Source organism: Tupaia chinensis, unplaced genomic scaffold (genome assembly GCF_000334495.1).
Source record: "Tupaia chinensis unplaced genomic scaffold, TupChi_1.0 Scaffold138568_1, whole genome shotgun sequence".
NCBI lineage: Eukaryota > Metazoa > Chordata > Mammalia > Scandentia > Tupaiidae > Tupaia > Tupaia belangeri.
This window is the reverse complement of record NW_006198462.1, coordinates 797,826-811,155: the sequence shown is the minus strand read 5'-3', so window position 1 is coordinate 811,155 and position 13,330 is coordinate 797,826. Positions and strand designations below refer to the sequence as shown.

At 36.3% G+C, this 13,330-nt stretch overlaps 1 protein-coding gene across 1 annotated transcript in view; it reads right to left on the bottom strand.

Annotated features, from left to right (window-relative positions):
* Nucleotides 1-13,330, bottom strand: part of NECAB1 (N-terminal EF-hand calcium binding protein 1) — a 183,548-nt gene that overhangs the window by 77,150 nt on the left and 93,068 nt on the right. Inside the window, exon 5 of the mRNA XM_006161410.2 lies at nt 9,338-9,435. Within this exon, the coding sequence (XP_006161472.1) occupies nt 9,338-9,435 (98 nt within the window). The remainder of the gene's footprint in view (nt 1-9,337; nt 9,436-13,330) is intronic.

The window sequence follows — 13,330 nt, the reverse complement described above, 5'->3', positions numbered from 1 at the left end:
GAGCTTTAACATTTCAAAGATTAGTTCTTCAGATATAGGATTTTAAGTTCACTCGGGCAACTGTAGTTCAGAACTATATCCTTAGGCAAAATAAACCAGATTTTCTGTTGGAATAAAATAATGTACTTGTACTCATCACTTCATTGAGGAGAAAATTAACTCCCAATTTTCATTAGGAACGTGAGTGTTCCAGCTACTGATTTAAGAAAGATAAATGAAAAAGATCTCTACAAAGTAAATAAATAGCTATTCAAAATCATAGGTACATGACACAAAAGAGTTTTTTGCCATATCTAATTTCTGGTTGAGGTGAGTGAGGGAGGAGTAGAGTTGAGAGAATTGGTAGGATTATTAGAAAATACAAAGTGATCACACAAAAAAGGTCATTATTAATAAGGACGTCTGTGGCTTTAGGATACACCCAGGTTTAATTGGTCTTCTGTCATAGCTCTAGAAATTTGGTGCCTTGGGGACCAGCAGTTAGTGTAATGGCTATGTCCCTGGACTCCCATGTAGTCAACTGTGGTTCATGTCCCTGACCCAGTGGCTTAAAACTCATGCCGGGCACATGTGCATGAGTGCCCAAGATCCCGAGAGGAGAATGGAGGAGAAGGTATTGCAGCGTGACCATCTCCCCTAGGGGGTGATTTATCGCTTTCTGTCTCTATGTCTCTCTCTGTCTGGTGAGTACACACACCCTATAGCGAAAACCTCTCCAAAAAAAAAAAAAAAAAAAGAAAAAAGAAAGGAAGAAATTTGGTGCCTTTAAAAAAATAATTATTTAATTTATTTATTATTATTTTTTTAATTTGACCAGAGAGACAGAGTGAGAGAGAGAGAGAGAGAGAGAGGGAGAGAGAGAGAGAGAGAGAGAGAGAGGAAGCTAGCTGCCAAGTCTGAGACTTAAACCATGGATGGCCATGTGGTAGTTTAGTGCCTTAACCACCATGCCAACTGCTGGCCTCAATTTCTTGATTTTTTAAAAAAATTTAAATCCTTTTGGTACAAGATTATTTACAAAATCACTGTTTGCTATGTATACACTCATTCCAGAAACAATAAATAAGGTGAAAAATTGTATACTACGGTTAGCATGACCTGACCCCATCTGTCCATAAACTATAGGCTCTTCTGGACATAAAAGAAAGCCTCTAACAGAACTAGCTCCAAAAGCTCTCTTCTTAAAAGGTCAAGCAGGGGACCCAGGTAGTGGTGCAGGGGTAAAAATGTGCCACTTTTTGGAGCAGATCCACATGGGAAAGTTGCTGGCTCATGTCCAGAGATCTCTCTGAGTACTCTGGGGAGTGCTTGCCCATGATTCAGGCTGGCTGAGCTGTGGCTGGATCGTGGCATCAGGACCCTGTTGTGGGTATTTATTTCTATCTTATTTTCTCTGTCTCTGTCTTTCTTATTCTCCTAATCCATGAGTACACACAACAACAACAAAATCAAACAGTTGACTATTTGGTGGTTTTAAAGATAAATATACAGAAATCAAATCAAGTTTCCTTCCCAAGTGGGGACTGGATTTGCTTCTAATGAATCGATACGGCAGAAGCTAGTGCCAAGATTATGTAATATTTTTAGCCTATTATCTTTGTCTCACTTTCTCTGTCTTTCTGTCTATCTCTATCTTTGTCTTTCTCTGTCTCTCCTGTATAATCATTTGTCTAGAGAAAGACAGCTGCCATGTCATTTGAGCAGCCCTGTGGAGAGGCCCAGGGGGTGAGGAACTGAGCCACAGAGTTTACTCTGTTTCTTCAGAATATGCCAAACTGTAGGCTCTCTATTCTCATCTTTCCTTATTAAAATTCGGCTCATTCTTTATTACTTCATCATTATCAACTGCTTCTGTCTATAATTTCTTTCTCATTCTTTGAGCCGAATTTTAATAAATAGTATCCTCTCTGAAGTAGTTATCTGACTACTCAGTAGAGATTAATTTCTCCCTTTTGAATGTCTGGTTTATATATAGCCTATAACAATATATAGGCAATTGATTAAATATACTATTTGTTCAATGTTATTATTTCTGTGCTTGCTTCTCATAAAAATATCTATAGAATCTACTAATGTTTTACATGAGTGCATTTGTAGTAATGTGTGACTTAGTAATTTTTTTTATAATATGCCAGAGGGTGTGCATGCTCACTGGAGAGAGACAGAGAGACAAAGTGGAAGCACTCCCTGTGGAGGATAACCATGCTGCAATCCCTTCGTTTTTTCCTTTAGGAATTTTGGACACACATGCATACACAACTGGCATGTGTCTTAAGCAGCTGGGTACAGGACTTGAACCACTCAGTTGGCCATGTGAGTTCCAGCCACCCCTCAACCATCATACCACGGGCTGGCCCTGTGATTTAGTCTTTTTTTTAAAGAAGTATTTATTTAATTTTATTTATCATTATTATTACTTTTAAATTTGCTATAGGGCACATATGCTCACGAGAGAGAGAGAAAGTGAGAAGGCAATCTGCCAGGTCTGGGACTCGAACAACAGTTAACCATGTGGGAGTCTAGTACCTCCTGGCCCTAGTGACTTAGTTTTTTTAAAGCTATATTGAGCATTTTGTGAAATGATCTTATTCCTCTAATATATAAAATTTTAAAGTGTACAGTCATTATACATTGTCTGGTGGTACTGAAGTAGAATTTGTAACCTTACAAAACTACAATAGGTATAAAGTATAGCTTCAAAGTTCAGATCAGAAAATGGGATAAAACGAGTCAGGAAGCTCAGGACTCTGGTCTCTGGCAAACAGATGAAATGATCTGGTTCTCAAAGGGACAATGAATCTCCATGTTTAAGTCACAATATCAGCAAAGGAAGACAAATGGCATGTCATGGAAAGAGCAGCTACTCAAGATGGTAGCTAACCTAGTTACCAAAGGCATATACCAAAATCAATCATTTTCCAATATACCACCAATATTAAGTTAGGACTATGGAGAGATCTTTTATATACGTGACAAAAATATAAAATATCTACAAACTGGTTTAACAAGAAATGTTTTGAATCTATATAAAGTATCATAAAAATGTTGAGACATACAAGGGAGCTTTAATAAGGGGAGAAATATATATGCACTTGCCTGGGAAGAAATAATATTACTAAGATGACAATTCTCTCCAAATCATTTTACAAATTCAATGAAAATCCAATAAATATTCCCCTTAGAATTAGAAAAAAATTGATTATAAAACACGTAAACATGGCAAAACAGAAGGAACTAAGCTTTGGAAAAAAGAAGAATGGTCAGAAAGACATGCCCTTTAACACTTTGAAATGCATTTAAGAATCAAAATCATGTGTTAATGATAGTAGAGGAGACAGTTTAAAAAGTGGAACAGGATAGTAAGCTCTGACACGAAACTGTAAGTATTTAGCAAGTGGACAACATGGTATTTTAAGTGAGTGGTTAAAGAATAAATTGTTCAAGGAATAGGATAGGAACAATTAATTCGATATTAGGGAAAAAATCAATTGGATTTCTATTTGGATACTTTAAACATCCATTCAGAGTTCAAAAAGCCACCAATATTTGTGCTTATTGCTCTTGAGTTTACTAGCTTTTCTCTTGGGTATCCTTCATTCTTTTAGTAAATAAAAAGCTAAATATCCCTTGTTTGATCTGGTGTGTAACCTTCCTTGTGTCCTAATCAAAGTTTCATCTATTTCTCTGCTGACAACAGAACTTATCTAGACTTTGCTTATGCACTATTCATTTTTATTTTACCATCTAATCATTACTTCAGCATAATCAACTGCTTCTTTTTTTTTTATAAATTTTTTTTCTTTTTGCTATAGGGCACGTGTGCTTGCCAGACAGAGAGAGAGAGACAGAGATATAGAAAGCGAGAAATCACCCCCCAGGGGGAATGGCCATGCCACAATCCCTTCTCCTCCATTCTCCTTTCAGGATCTTGGGCACGCACGCACATGCACCTGGTGAGTTTAAGCCACTGGGTCTGGGACTCGAACTGCGGTTGACTACATGGGAGTCCAGCGACATAGCCATTACACTAACTGCCAGTCCCTATCAACTGCTTCTTTCTATAATTCCTTTTGTACTTCACAAATTATACTGTGCTCTGAACACTCAGCTATTCATATTCCTAAAACAAAATTGAATATACTACTAACAGAGAAGCTGGAAATCTCCATGTAAGGTCTATACAGAGGAAGTCAGGTCCCACATGGCCCATCAGGTTCAGTTCCAGTCCTGGCAATTTGAAAAACAAGCTGCTTACTTGGGTATGTCTAGGATCCTGGACAGGATTGGAGAACTGGAGGAGAAAGGACTGCCCTCTTAGGGGGTGATCTCTCTCTCTCTCATTCTCTCTTGTATGCATATGAATGCACCCTGCGGTATAAAAATTAAGTATTTATAGAGAATCACATAATATCTAACATAAAAATTTTCAATTGAGAATCATTTGGTTTAACTCTAACCATCCTTATTATATTGATAAATCAATTAATCCCTTTGTGACTCAGTTTCAATTTGGAAATGGGTATATTATAATTTGCCTAGGATTCGTCAACAGAATGGTAAGAAGAAGAAATGAAATAATATATACTAAAGCATGTTGGAAACTTCATGGCAGTATATAAATACTAGTTGTCATTTCCTGTTATTCCTCATCCCTTTTTTGTTCATGGCTGCTCAACCCCCAAGCTAGCAGGAAAGCAAAGTCATTGGGCTTCCTCTGGTACCTTACTAGGGAAGTTAGGTTGGCCATTGGAGTTTGGTAGTACTGTAGAAGGCTAGAAGGATCACTACCGAGGTTGCTAGATGGGAGCAAATGCATGGCCTGAGCCTATCCAGATTCACTATGAGCTTCTGTTATCTCTCCTCCTTGGAAAACATCCCTAGCCACCACCTTTTTGACCTATGCCTGAATGCATCACCATATCACTGTGTAACCCCCACTAGTACACTAGTAACTTCAAAGTTGTGTTTTCTCACTTTTAAATTACCCTCCAAATTCATGTTCATGTGACTTGGAAGGGTTAGGTCTCCCAATCAGTTCTGCCCATTCCATTGCCCAGTCAGAGGACGTGGCTCCTCTGCCCAGGATTACTTTCTCTGAGCCAGCAGGCACTCCAAGACCACTCCAAGACTTTTAAAAGAACTCAGGTTTCCTGTGAGAGGACCAGGTCCTTTATGTCCTGGGTAGTCTCTTAGGGACTCTTGGGGATCTCCTTTGCCAGAAGCTAGGCAAAAGTCTAGCCAAGGTTGCAAGAAGGATTCTGAGGCTTAGGCCTGACTCAGGACTTCTCTCCTGTTAGGTCAAACTGGCAACATCCAGTCACTTCTCCCATATTTTCCATGCTTTTAGTCTCTACCTCTTCTGACCTAAACATACTCAAATAGACAAATTATTTCAAGGAATATATGAGATGTCAAAGAGCTCTTTGGAAAATGTTTTCCTATGGTTGCTTTGAAGTCCAAGAAGAACATTTTAATTTTATTTTACTTAAAATATTATCTATATTGGGGATTAAAAATACTTGTCTTCTATAAGTGCAAGAGGGTATTTTACTATTCCATACATGGTATCATTTCGACTCTGATATTATGACTGAAACAATGGAAATTTTTAATACGAATTCTATATTAAACTATAATAATATGAGTAAAATTAAATCACAGTAAAATGATGTTTCTCTAAATAGAAATTTGTGACATATTGCTATTTTTTCCTTTTTTTATAGTAAGAACTTATAAATTAGAAAATTCTGATACTTAATTATTGAAAGGAATATGGAACCGGGGATGCATGAGAGCTGAAGTATAAGTGTCTAGAGATAGAGAAAAGATGGGAAATTTGAAATAAAGGGGTCTATAGATGCTAGACAGAGAAACAACATGAAACCCAAAGATCGATAGATATAAAAAGTAAGAAAAAGAGGGGCCCAACTGTATCAGGACATATCTACTTTTTTTAAAATCATTGAGTCACAGGATATGCTTGTTAGAAAATTTTTTGTACTTTTAGAAGAAAATGTACATCTATGTCTATATATATTTTAATTTTGGAAATTATCCCAGCTACACTCGGTAAAATGAGGTCAAACTGAGGTCAACCTACTTTTATACTTTTTCGTACTATCAAATCATAAATAACTACTTCAAGAACACCATTCCTCACTTTAGCTTATGATAATCTCCTTTTAAGCCTTACCAATAAACAAAGTATTCCATTAATGTTTACGTAATATTATGTGATGAACTTTAATGTTAGCATTGGAATGCTATTTTGCTTTGAGATTACTGGCCCATCACATACTAATGATATAAATTGGCTTATCACTCACTTTGAAGAAGAGGAAAAACTGACAAACCTATTGTGTGCATGTGTGTGTGTGTGTGTGTGGGCATGTGTGTGTGTCGTGTGTGTGTGTGTGTGTGTGTGAGAGAGACAGAGAGAGAGAGAGAGAGAGAGAAATTCCAAAGTCAGATTGAAGGTTCTGGTTTTAACTACTTTCAGATGACTATTTGGAATTTGACCTATGGTGTTTCATTTTGGTAAAATAAGCAAAGTAAAATAATCTGTCAAAAGACTGGGCTTAAGGGAGAAATAGGAGGAAGGGGAAATAATGATCAGCCATGTCCATCCTGAGTCACCTCCTGGAGTCTAAGCTAAGTAGTTAAAATTCATTTCATCCCTTCTCTGACACAGCAAACAGAGGTATTGCCAGTCAAGATAGGACACAAATGGCTTGTATTTCATTTTTCATAAAAGCTTAGACCAATCAACCCTTCCTACTGAGACAGGACTTTTCATCTGGGTAAAAATAGAGAGACAGTCTCAAAATGAAATGCTGGATTTCTCACTCAGAAGGGTTCATTGTGCTAGACATAGAGAAGATAGAGAACAGCAGCTTGAAATATGTTGAAACTCCTGCATTTTATTAATCTTTGAGCTATTGCACAAAGGGATATTTTCTGATTTTCTTTTTTATAGTTTCTTCTTTATTTCTTTTAAATCAAAGACACGATTTCCTTGATTAAGCAGCATGATAGGAATCAAATGCATTTTCAAGGGTCAGTGCCAGATAAAAAGATCTTGTACATTAACATTTAGAGATCACAACAACAGGTTGATTTCAATTTAAACCCCAAAGAGCTGCATTGTACTAATGCAAGAAAAATAACATAATTTTAGTGCACATTTGTGAGAAAGTAAGAAAGATTATAAATTTGATTTTCCTTTCTATTAAGGGAAATCTGAAAGTTTCTGAAATAGATTTGGGAGTAATATTTCTTTTAGGAGCAAAAATATTTAACTTTTGGAACTATGTGAATGTTAATATGATCAATCACTTTATTTAAGCCATCAATAAATTTTTTAATGACTGCATTTCGATCATCATGTCCTATACTAGGCTCTGGATCTTGGTCATGCACGCACACACACTTGGCATGAGTTTAAGCCACCAGGTCTGGGACTTGAATTTCAGTCGACTACATGGGAGTCCAGTGACATAGACATTACACCAACTGCTGGTCCCCAGAATTCTGATCTTCTGTGTTTATCCAGAAAATCATATATGCTTGAAATTTTTAATTTCTTTTTTTTTTAAGAGGTTTTTTGCTGTAGGGCATGTGCGCTTGCCAGACAGACAGAGACAGAGAGACAGAAAGTGAGAAATCACCCCCCAAGGGGGATGTCCATGCCACAATCCCTTCTCCTCCATTCTCCTCTCGGGATCTTGGATACGCATGCACACACGCCCGGCGTGAGTTTAAGCCACTGGGTCTGGAACTTGAACTGTGGTCGACTACGTGGGAGTCCAGCGACATAGCCAATACACTAACTGCTGGTCCCTTTAATTTCTTTTTAAAAGAATTATTTTATTCAATTTTATTATTATTATTTTTGATTTGACCAAGGAGAGACAGACAGAGAGAGAGAAAGCAAGCCACCAGGTCTGGAACCTGAACCATGGTTGGTCATATGGAAATCCAGCATCTCAACCATTATACCACCTCCCAGTCCAAAATTTATTATTTTTTATCATGTATCTTATATGCTAAAATGCCTTTTTTGATTCACTGACAAAATTTAATTCTCATCTATATTCTTAATGTGTATATAGCAGTCCACACTGTTGGCCACTCCTTACTTCTTGAAATACTGTCTTTTTCAATTTCTAGACACTGGACTTTTCCAGCTTTAGTCATATTTTTTGCTTACCGCTCAGACTCTTGGTGATTCTTTCTCCTCTACCTACCAACAAAAGTTAAAGTTCTTATGGTACAATGTTTGGGCTTTTTCTTATTTTACTTTTTATTTAGATGATGTCATTCTAGACATTTGCCTAAATTCTGACAATTCACAAACATATCTTTAGCCTCGACTTCACCTCTGATACCTAGATTTCTGTATCCAATGGTTTACTTGATACTTTAGATGTCTCGAAGGCGGTGTAGATCAGCATGTCTAAAAGAGAACATGTGTTCTTACCTCCTCAGATCTGGTCCTGTTTGAGTCCTTTCTGTCTAGGTAGGGTCACTCCCTACAAGCTAAAAATTAGGATTCATTTGGACACATCCTTCTCATATCTTTTGATTAATTCTTTCTCTAAGTTTTATTGATATTATCTCAAATATATGTATCTTCATTTGCTTTCCTCCGTTATCTTCTGCTAATATTTCCAAATATCAGTGTCTGTTACCTGGACTAGTGAACTAGTCTCCTTATTCATCTTCCACCTCAACAATAAACTAGGTACTATATGGTCTTTTAGAAAGACTGAATTTTCATATCTCTGCTTAAAAATATTTGCTGGCTTAATTGCATTTATCATACAAGCCTAAATTCATAGCTTTGCTGACATCATAAAAGGTGTGGCTCCTCTCTACACCCACAACACTTTCATTCACATCACGCTATTCTTTGGTTTTCTGTACTTAATCTTTAGTGTCTGTATTCATTTCCTTGAGTACCCATGCCCCTCCTGATACAGAACTTTTGTATGCACTGTTCCCTGTGTCCAGTTCTTCTTTGTCTAGCTATAACTACTTGGCTTATTTCTTAAGTACTCATGTGTAATCTTTTCTGGCATGAATGAAGTGTCCCATCTTGTGCTTCTCTTTGTTGTGCTATATTGCAATTGCTTACTTACACACTTGAGACCCCAGGAGAAAAGCTATTTGAACATTTCTTTGTATCCTTAGCACAAAGCACAGTCCTGGCACATAGTTAAGTGTTTGTAAAAGGAATATATGCTTTTTGATACATTCAAAAATAGGTATTATTTTCAAGAAAAATATACTTGAAAGAAGAGATTTTTATAGAAAATAAACATAAACATTTTCTTACTTTCTTTGTTTTGCCCATTGCCTTCAGGATGGAAAGATTTAGGTCTTCAAGTGCTGCTAGTACATTCTCATACTCGCCCAGGTGCTGAGAAAAATATTCTGAAAAGTGAACATATTGAAATATATTTATGTTTGGGTATTAATAACCATAAAACAAAGCAAAAAATTGATCATTTACTCCATAAATGAGTAAAATAAATAAAATGTCAGTTATAATGAAAACTGGAAGTTTTTCAAATGAGACTAAGGGCCCAATATATTCATTTTATTTAAAATAAAGGAAAAAAACTGGGTTGTTACCATTATGCTTGAATAAAGGTTTCTTAGAGAAATAGGGGAAAAATGAATTTTTATCTACCGACAAGGATGTTTCAATTTAAAAATTGTTCTTGACAGCATATTATTATAGATCTCATTAGGGTAGTAATTTTAGAAAAAAAATTAAGCTAGATTTTATTGTGTCTTCTGGGAAGGCACTTACAGAAGTTTAAGAATCAGTGATGCCACTTAACTCAGGGGCCTCTTATGGTATCTTCCACGTAACTATTCCTGTCATGATCTAACTTTTTATATAATTTGGGCAGCACAAATGCCATCTTTATCACATTATTCAGTCACTAAATATAAATAATATATTGGATATCACAATTACAATGAAAAGTATGGGGCACAGATTGCTTCTAAACCACTAGGTTGAAATATAATAAAAATAAATGCAAAACCTCATATTTTCTTATAAAAATTGGTATATTTCTAAAATGAGAGATCTAGCCTGACAGAAATTTGTATGTTAAAAAGATCTAGAACTTTCAGGTACTGGAAAATTAATAGGCCTCACTGTTGGAATGAACTGGAGTTTATTATTGTCTCTTTTTAATGTGCCATAAATATTTGTGGAATTGAACTAAAATGATAATCACATGTAAGCCAATTGGGATCACTGGTATACATTCAGCATATCTGATGGAAACTGCTTTGATTAATTTAATTTTCCAGGTGGAATTATTTGTTGACATTTACATGAATAAAAAATAGAAAGTGCTATTGACTAACTTACTAGTCAATGAGAAGGCTTCTTTTAAGGAGAAAGAAAAGGTGGATGAGCAATGAATCAGTTCTAGATGATAGTTGTCAAAATGCAGTCTGTGCACAACGTGGGTTAACAAAATATTTTTGAGTTAACAACGTATTTTTGATGAAAAGCAAAATGCTTTCCTTACAAACAGAGTGGTACATTTCTCAAAAGATTCTTTTAAGAAAGAGTTAATTGGAAGATAAATAAGAAAGTGGATATTCCTTAAATAACTTCTTTAAAATAGCATTTTAGTTCGGTTATGATGTTGACTCTCTGATAGGGTTGACAAAGATGTCTGCCTTGTCTGTGCAATTATTAATAAATGAAAATTCTGTAGACAATGCCTTCTATGAATCGGCAAGCACTTAATGTGGCTGTAGAATATTTATGAGTTGGAAAAATAATAAGTATTAGAATGAAGTCCATACTAAGTTGAAAATGAGAACAAAGAAGAATTCAAAAAAGGTGTAATGGGATTTTAAATGCAAGAAGGTAGAAATATATGAAGTAAAAATAAAATTTTGTGCTGGAGAAGGTTTCTGAAAAATAAAAACAAGAAGTAAAGTCAATTTTAAAATAAGTATTTCATTTATGAAACATTTGGCCTAATCAGCAAAGGTACTGGGGAAGATGTGTCTTTCCACTTTGAAATTGGACCTATGTATATATATACTGATAAATCAATGACTTGAGGTTTCAGAGTTGATGCTTACTCAGACATCATTCATTCTTTTCTTTCTCTACTGATGCATTAATTCATTTTAACCTCCAAGCAGTTAGAAAGAAAATAATCACTCCCCAAGCAATATATTAACAAATAAAGTGTCTCTGAGAAGAAAAAGAATAACCCAATCCCTGGAAGGGAGCTCAAGATGGAAATCCAAGTGTAGGGGTTATTTTGAGATGGTGCAGCTCAGTGTTACTCACTCTGTATTATCACCTTCTCACTGAGGGCTAGGTGCCAGGTAGCCAGGACAAGTGGGCTCTAATGAACTCAAAGAAGGAAGTTAGATGAAAGAGCCAGAGACATCTAACCAAGATGAAGGGAGATAATTCTCTTCAACTTAATTATGGTAAATGTTCCCTTACCCATTACATGACCTAACATCTACTTACTGTCTTTTATGTGCCAGATGCTGTAATAAGAGATTAGAATATTAAAATGAAAAGACATAGACACTATCTTTAAAGAGTCTTCAATCAGGAATGGGACAGAATGTTCCAAAAAACAACTATGATGCATGCGATTATTGTTCAACAGACCAGACACATATGCAATCCACGGGGCAATCCAAGTACACATCTGCCAGGGTAGGTCAGAGAGAGTTTCACTGGGGAGACATCAACAATGGGTCAATTGGGACCAGCAGGTGGTGTAATGGTTATGTTGCTGGACTCCCATGTGGTTGACCATGGTTCAAGTCCCGAACCCGTTGGGTTAAAACATGATGGACACATGTGTGTGCATGCCCAAGATCCCCAGAGGAGAATGGAGGAGAAAGGATTGAAGCGAAGCCATCTCCTTTGAGGGGGTGATTTCTTGCTTTCTGTCTCTGTCTCTCTCTGTCTGTCTGGTAAATACAGTCTCCCTATAGCAAAAATCTCTCTAAAAAAATAACAAAAATAAATAAATAAGAACAAAACAAAAAAGCAATGGCTCAATTAACAGATGAACAGAACTTAATCTGGATAATGAAAGGGAAAGCATGAAAGAAGTGTCATTTAATATGAAGGACATAAGGGACAGGACTGGGAGCTATTTGAGGTTAGAGGTGGCAAGGAGGAGAATGCCAAAAGTCAGTGGTGAGAAAGGAAGCTGGATGTGTTGGAAACGTTCCTTGCTAGGTGGTGTTCTAACTGATTTTAGGCCAGTGTTCTTGACACTTGCATCAGAATCCTCTAGTGCTTTAATGGTCAAATGGGCTTTGGACCAGCAGCATTTGGCAACCTGTTAAAACGTAGCATCTCAGGTCCATCTCAGACCTACTATGTCACAATCTGTACTTTTTATTACTATCATTTTTAAAGATAGGGTACCAATACATCATGATCCCTTTGCATCAGCTTCAAGAGCTCCTGATAATACAGATGTGCACCACCAAACCTGGCTTTGAGAGCAGGCTGAGAATCAAACCTGAGGCTTCCACATTCAACCTGCCAAGGAGCAGCATCTACCAGTGCTCACTATGCCACATGGTCCATAACCTGAATTTAATAAGAACTTTAGGTGATCTATAGGCACATTTACGTTTGAGAAGCACTGTTTGAAGGTACTTGCTAAAAATTAAGATTAGTCTGCACTCTATGGCCAAAACTGAATGACAAGAAGATACAGAAAATGATTATAGATACCAGATACAATGTGGGAAGAGAGAGAAAATCTGAGGAAAGGCATTACAGGGAAAAATAGAGAGGCAATACATTTATGGGACACAGAAATGGGTTATTATCTGTTGAAAATAACATGTATAACATGTATAGTATTCCCAACTGGACTGGTGAAAAATGTATTCATGTTAGAATATTCACTTTACAAGCTAAGTGACATATGTGATTGAATGTATATAAGAAATTGAAATTAAAATAATATAAAATTAAGATTAGTTGTATATTTAGTTCATCTACAAAATTAGAATCTGGACTCAAGAATCATCTTTTACAGGTTCCATAGGAGATTATGATGCAGATTAAAGTTGACCACTACAAACAGCAGGAGCAGTGGAACAATTTTGAAAATGCAGAGTTAGATTCCCAAATTTTTCTGTTAGAAAGGTTACCGTGGATACACTGTGGATGATTTGGGGGATGTTGGTGATATCATCAGAAGAACAATGCTAGCTCTAATTGCCAGGAGTGCTTTTTATCACAGAACTTGCCAAAGCTGCGAGGTGGAAGGATGGTAGAATTTCTAGAATTTCA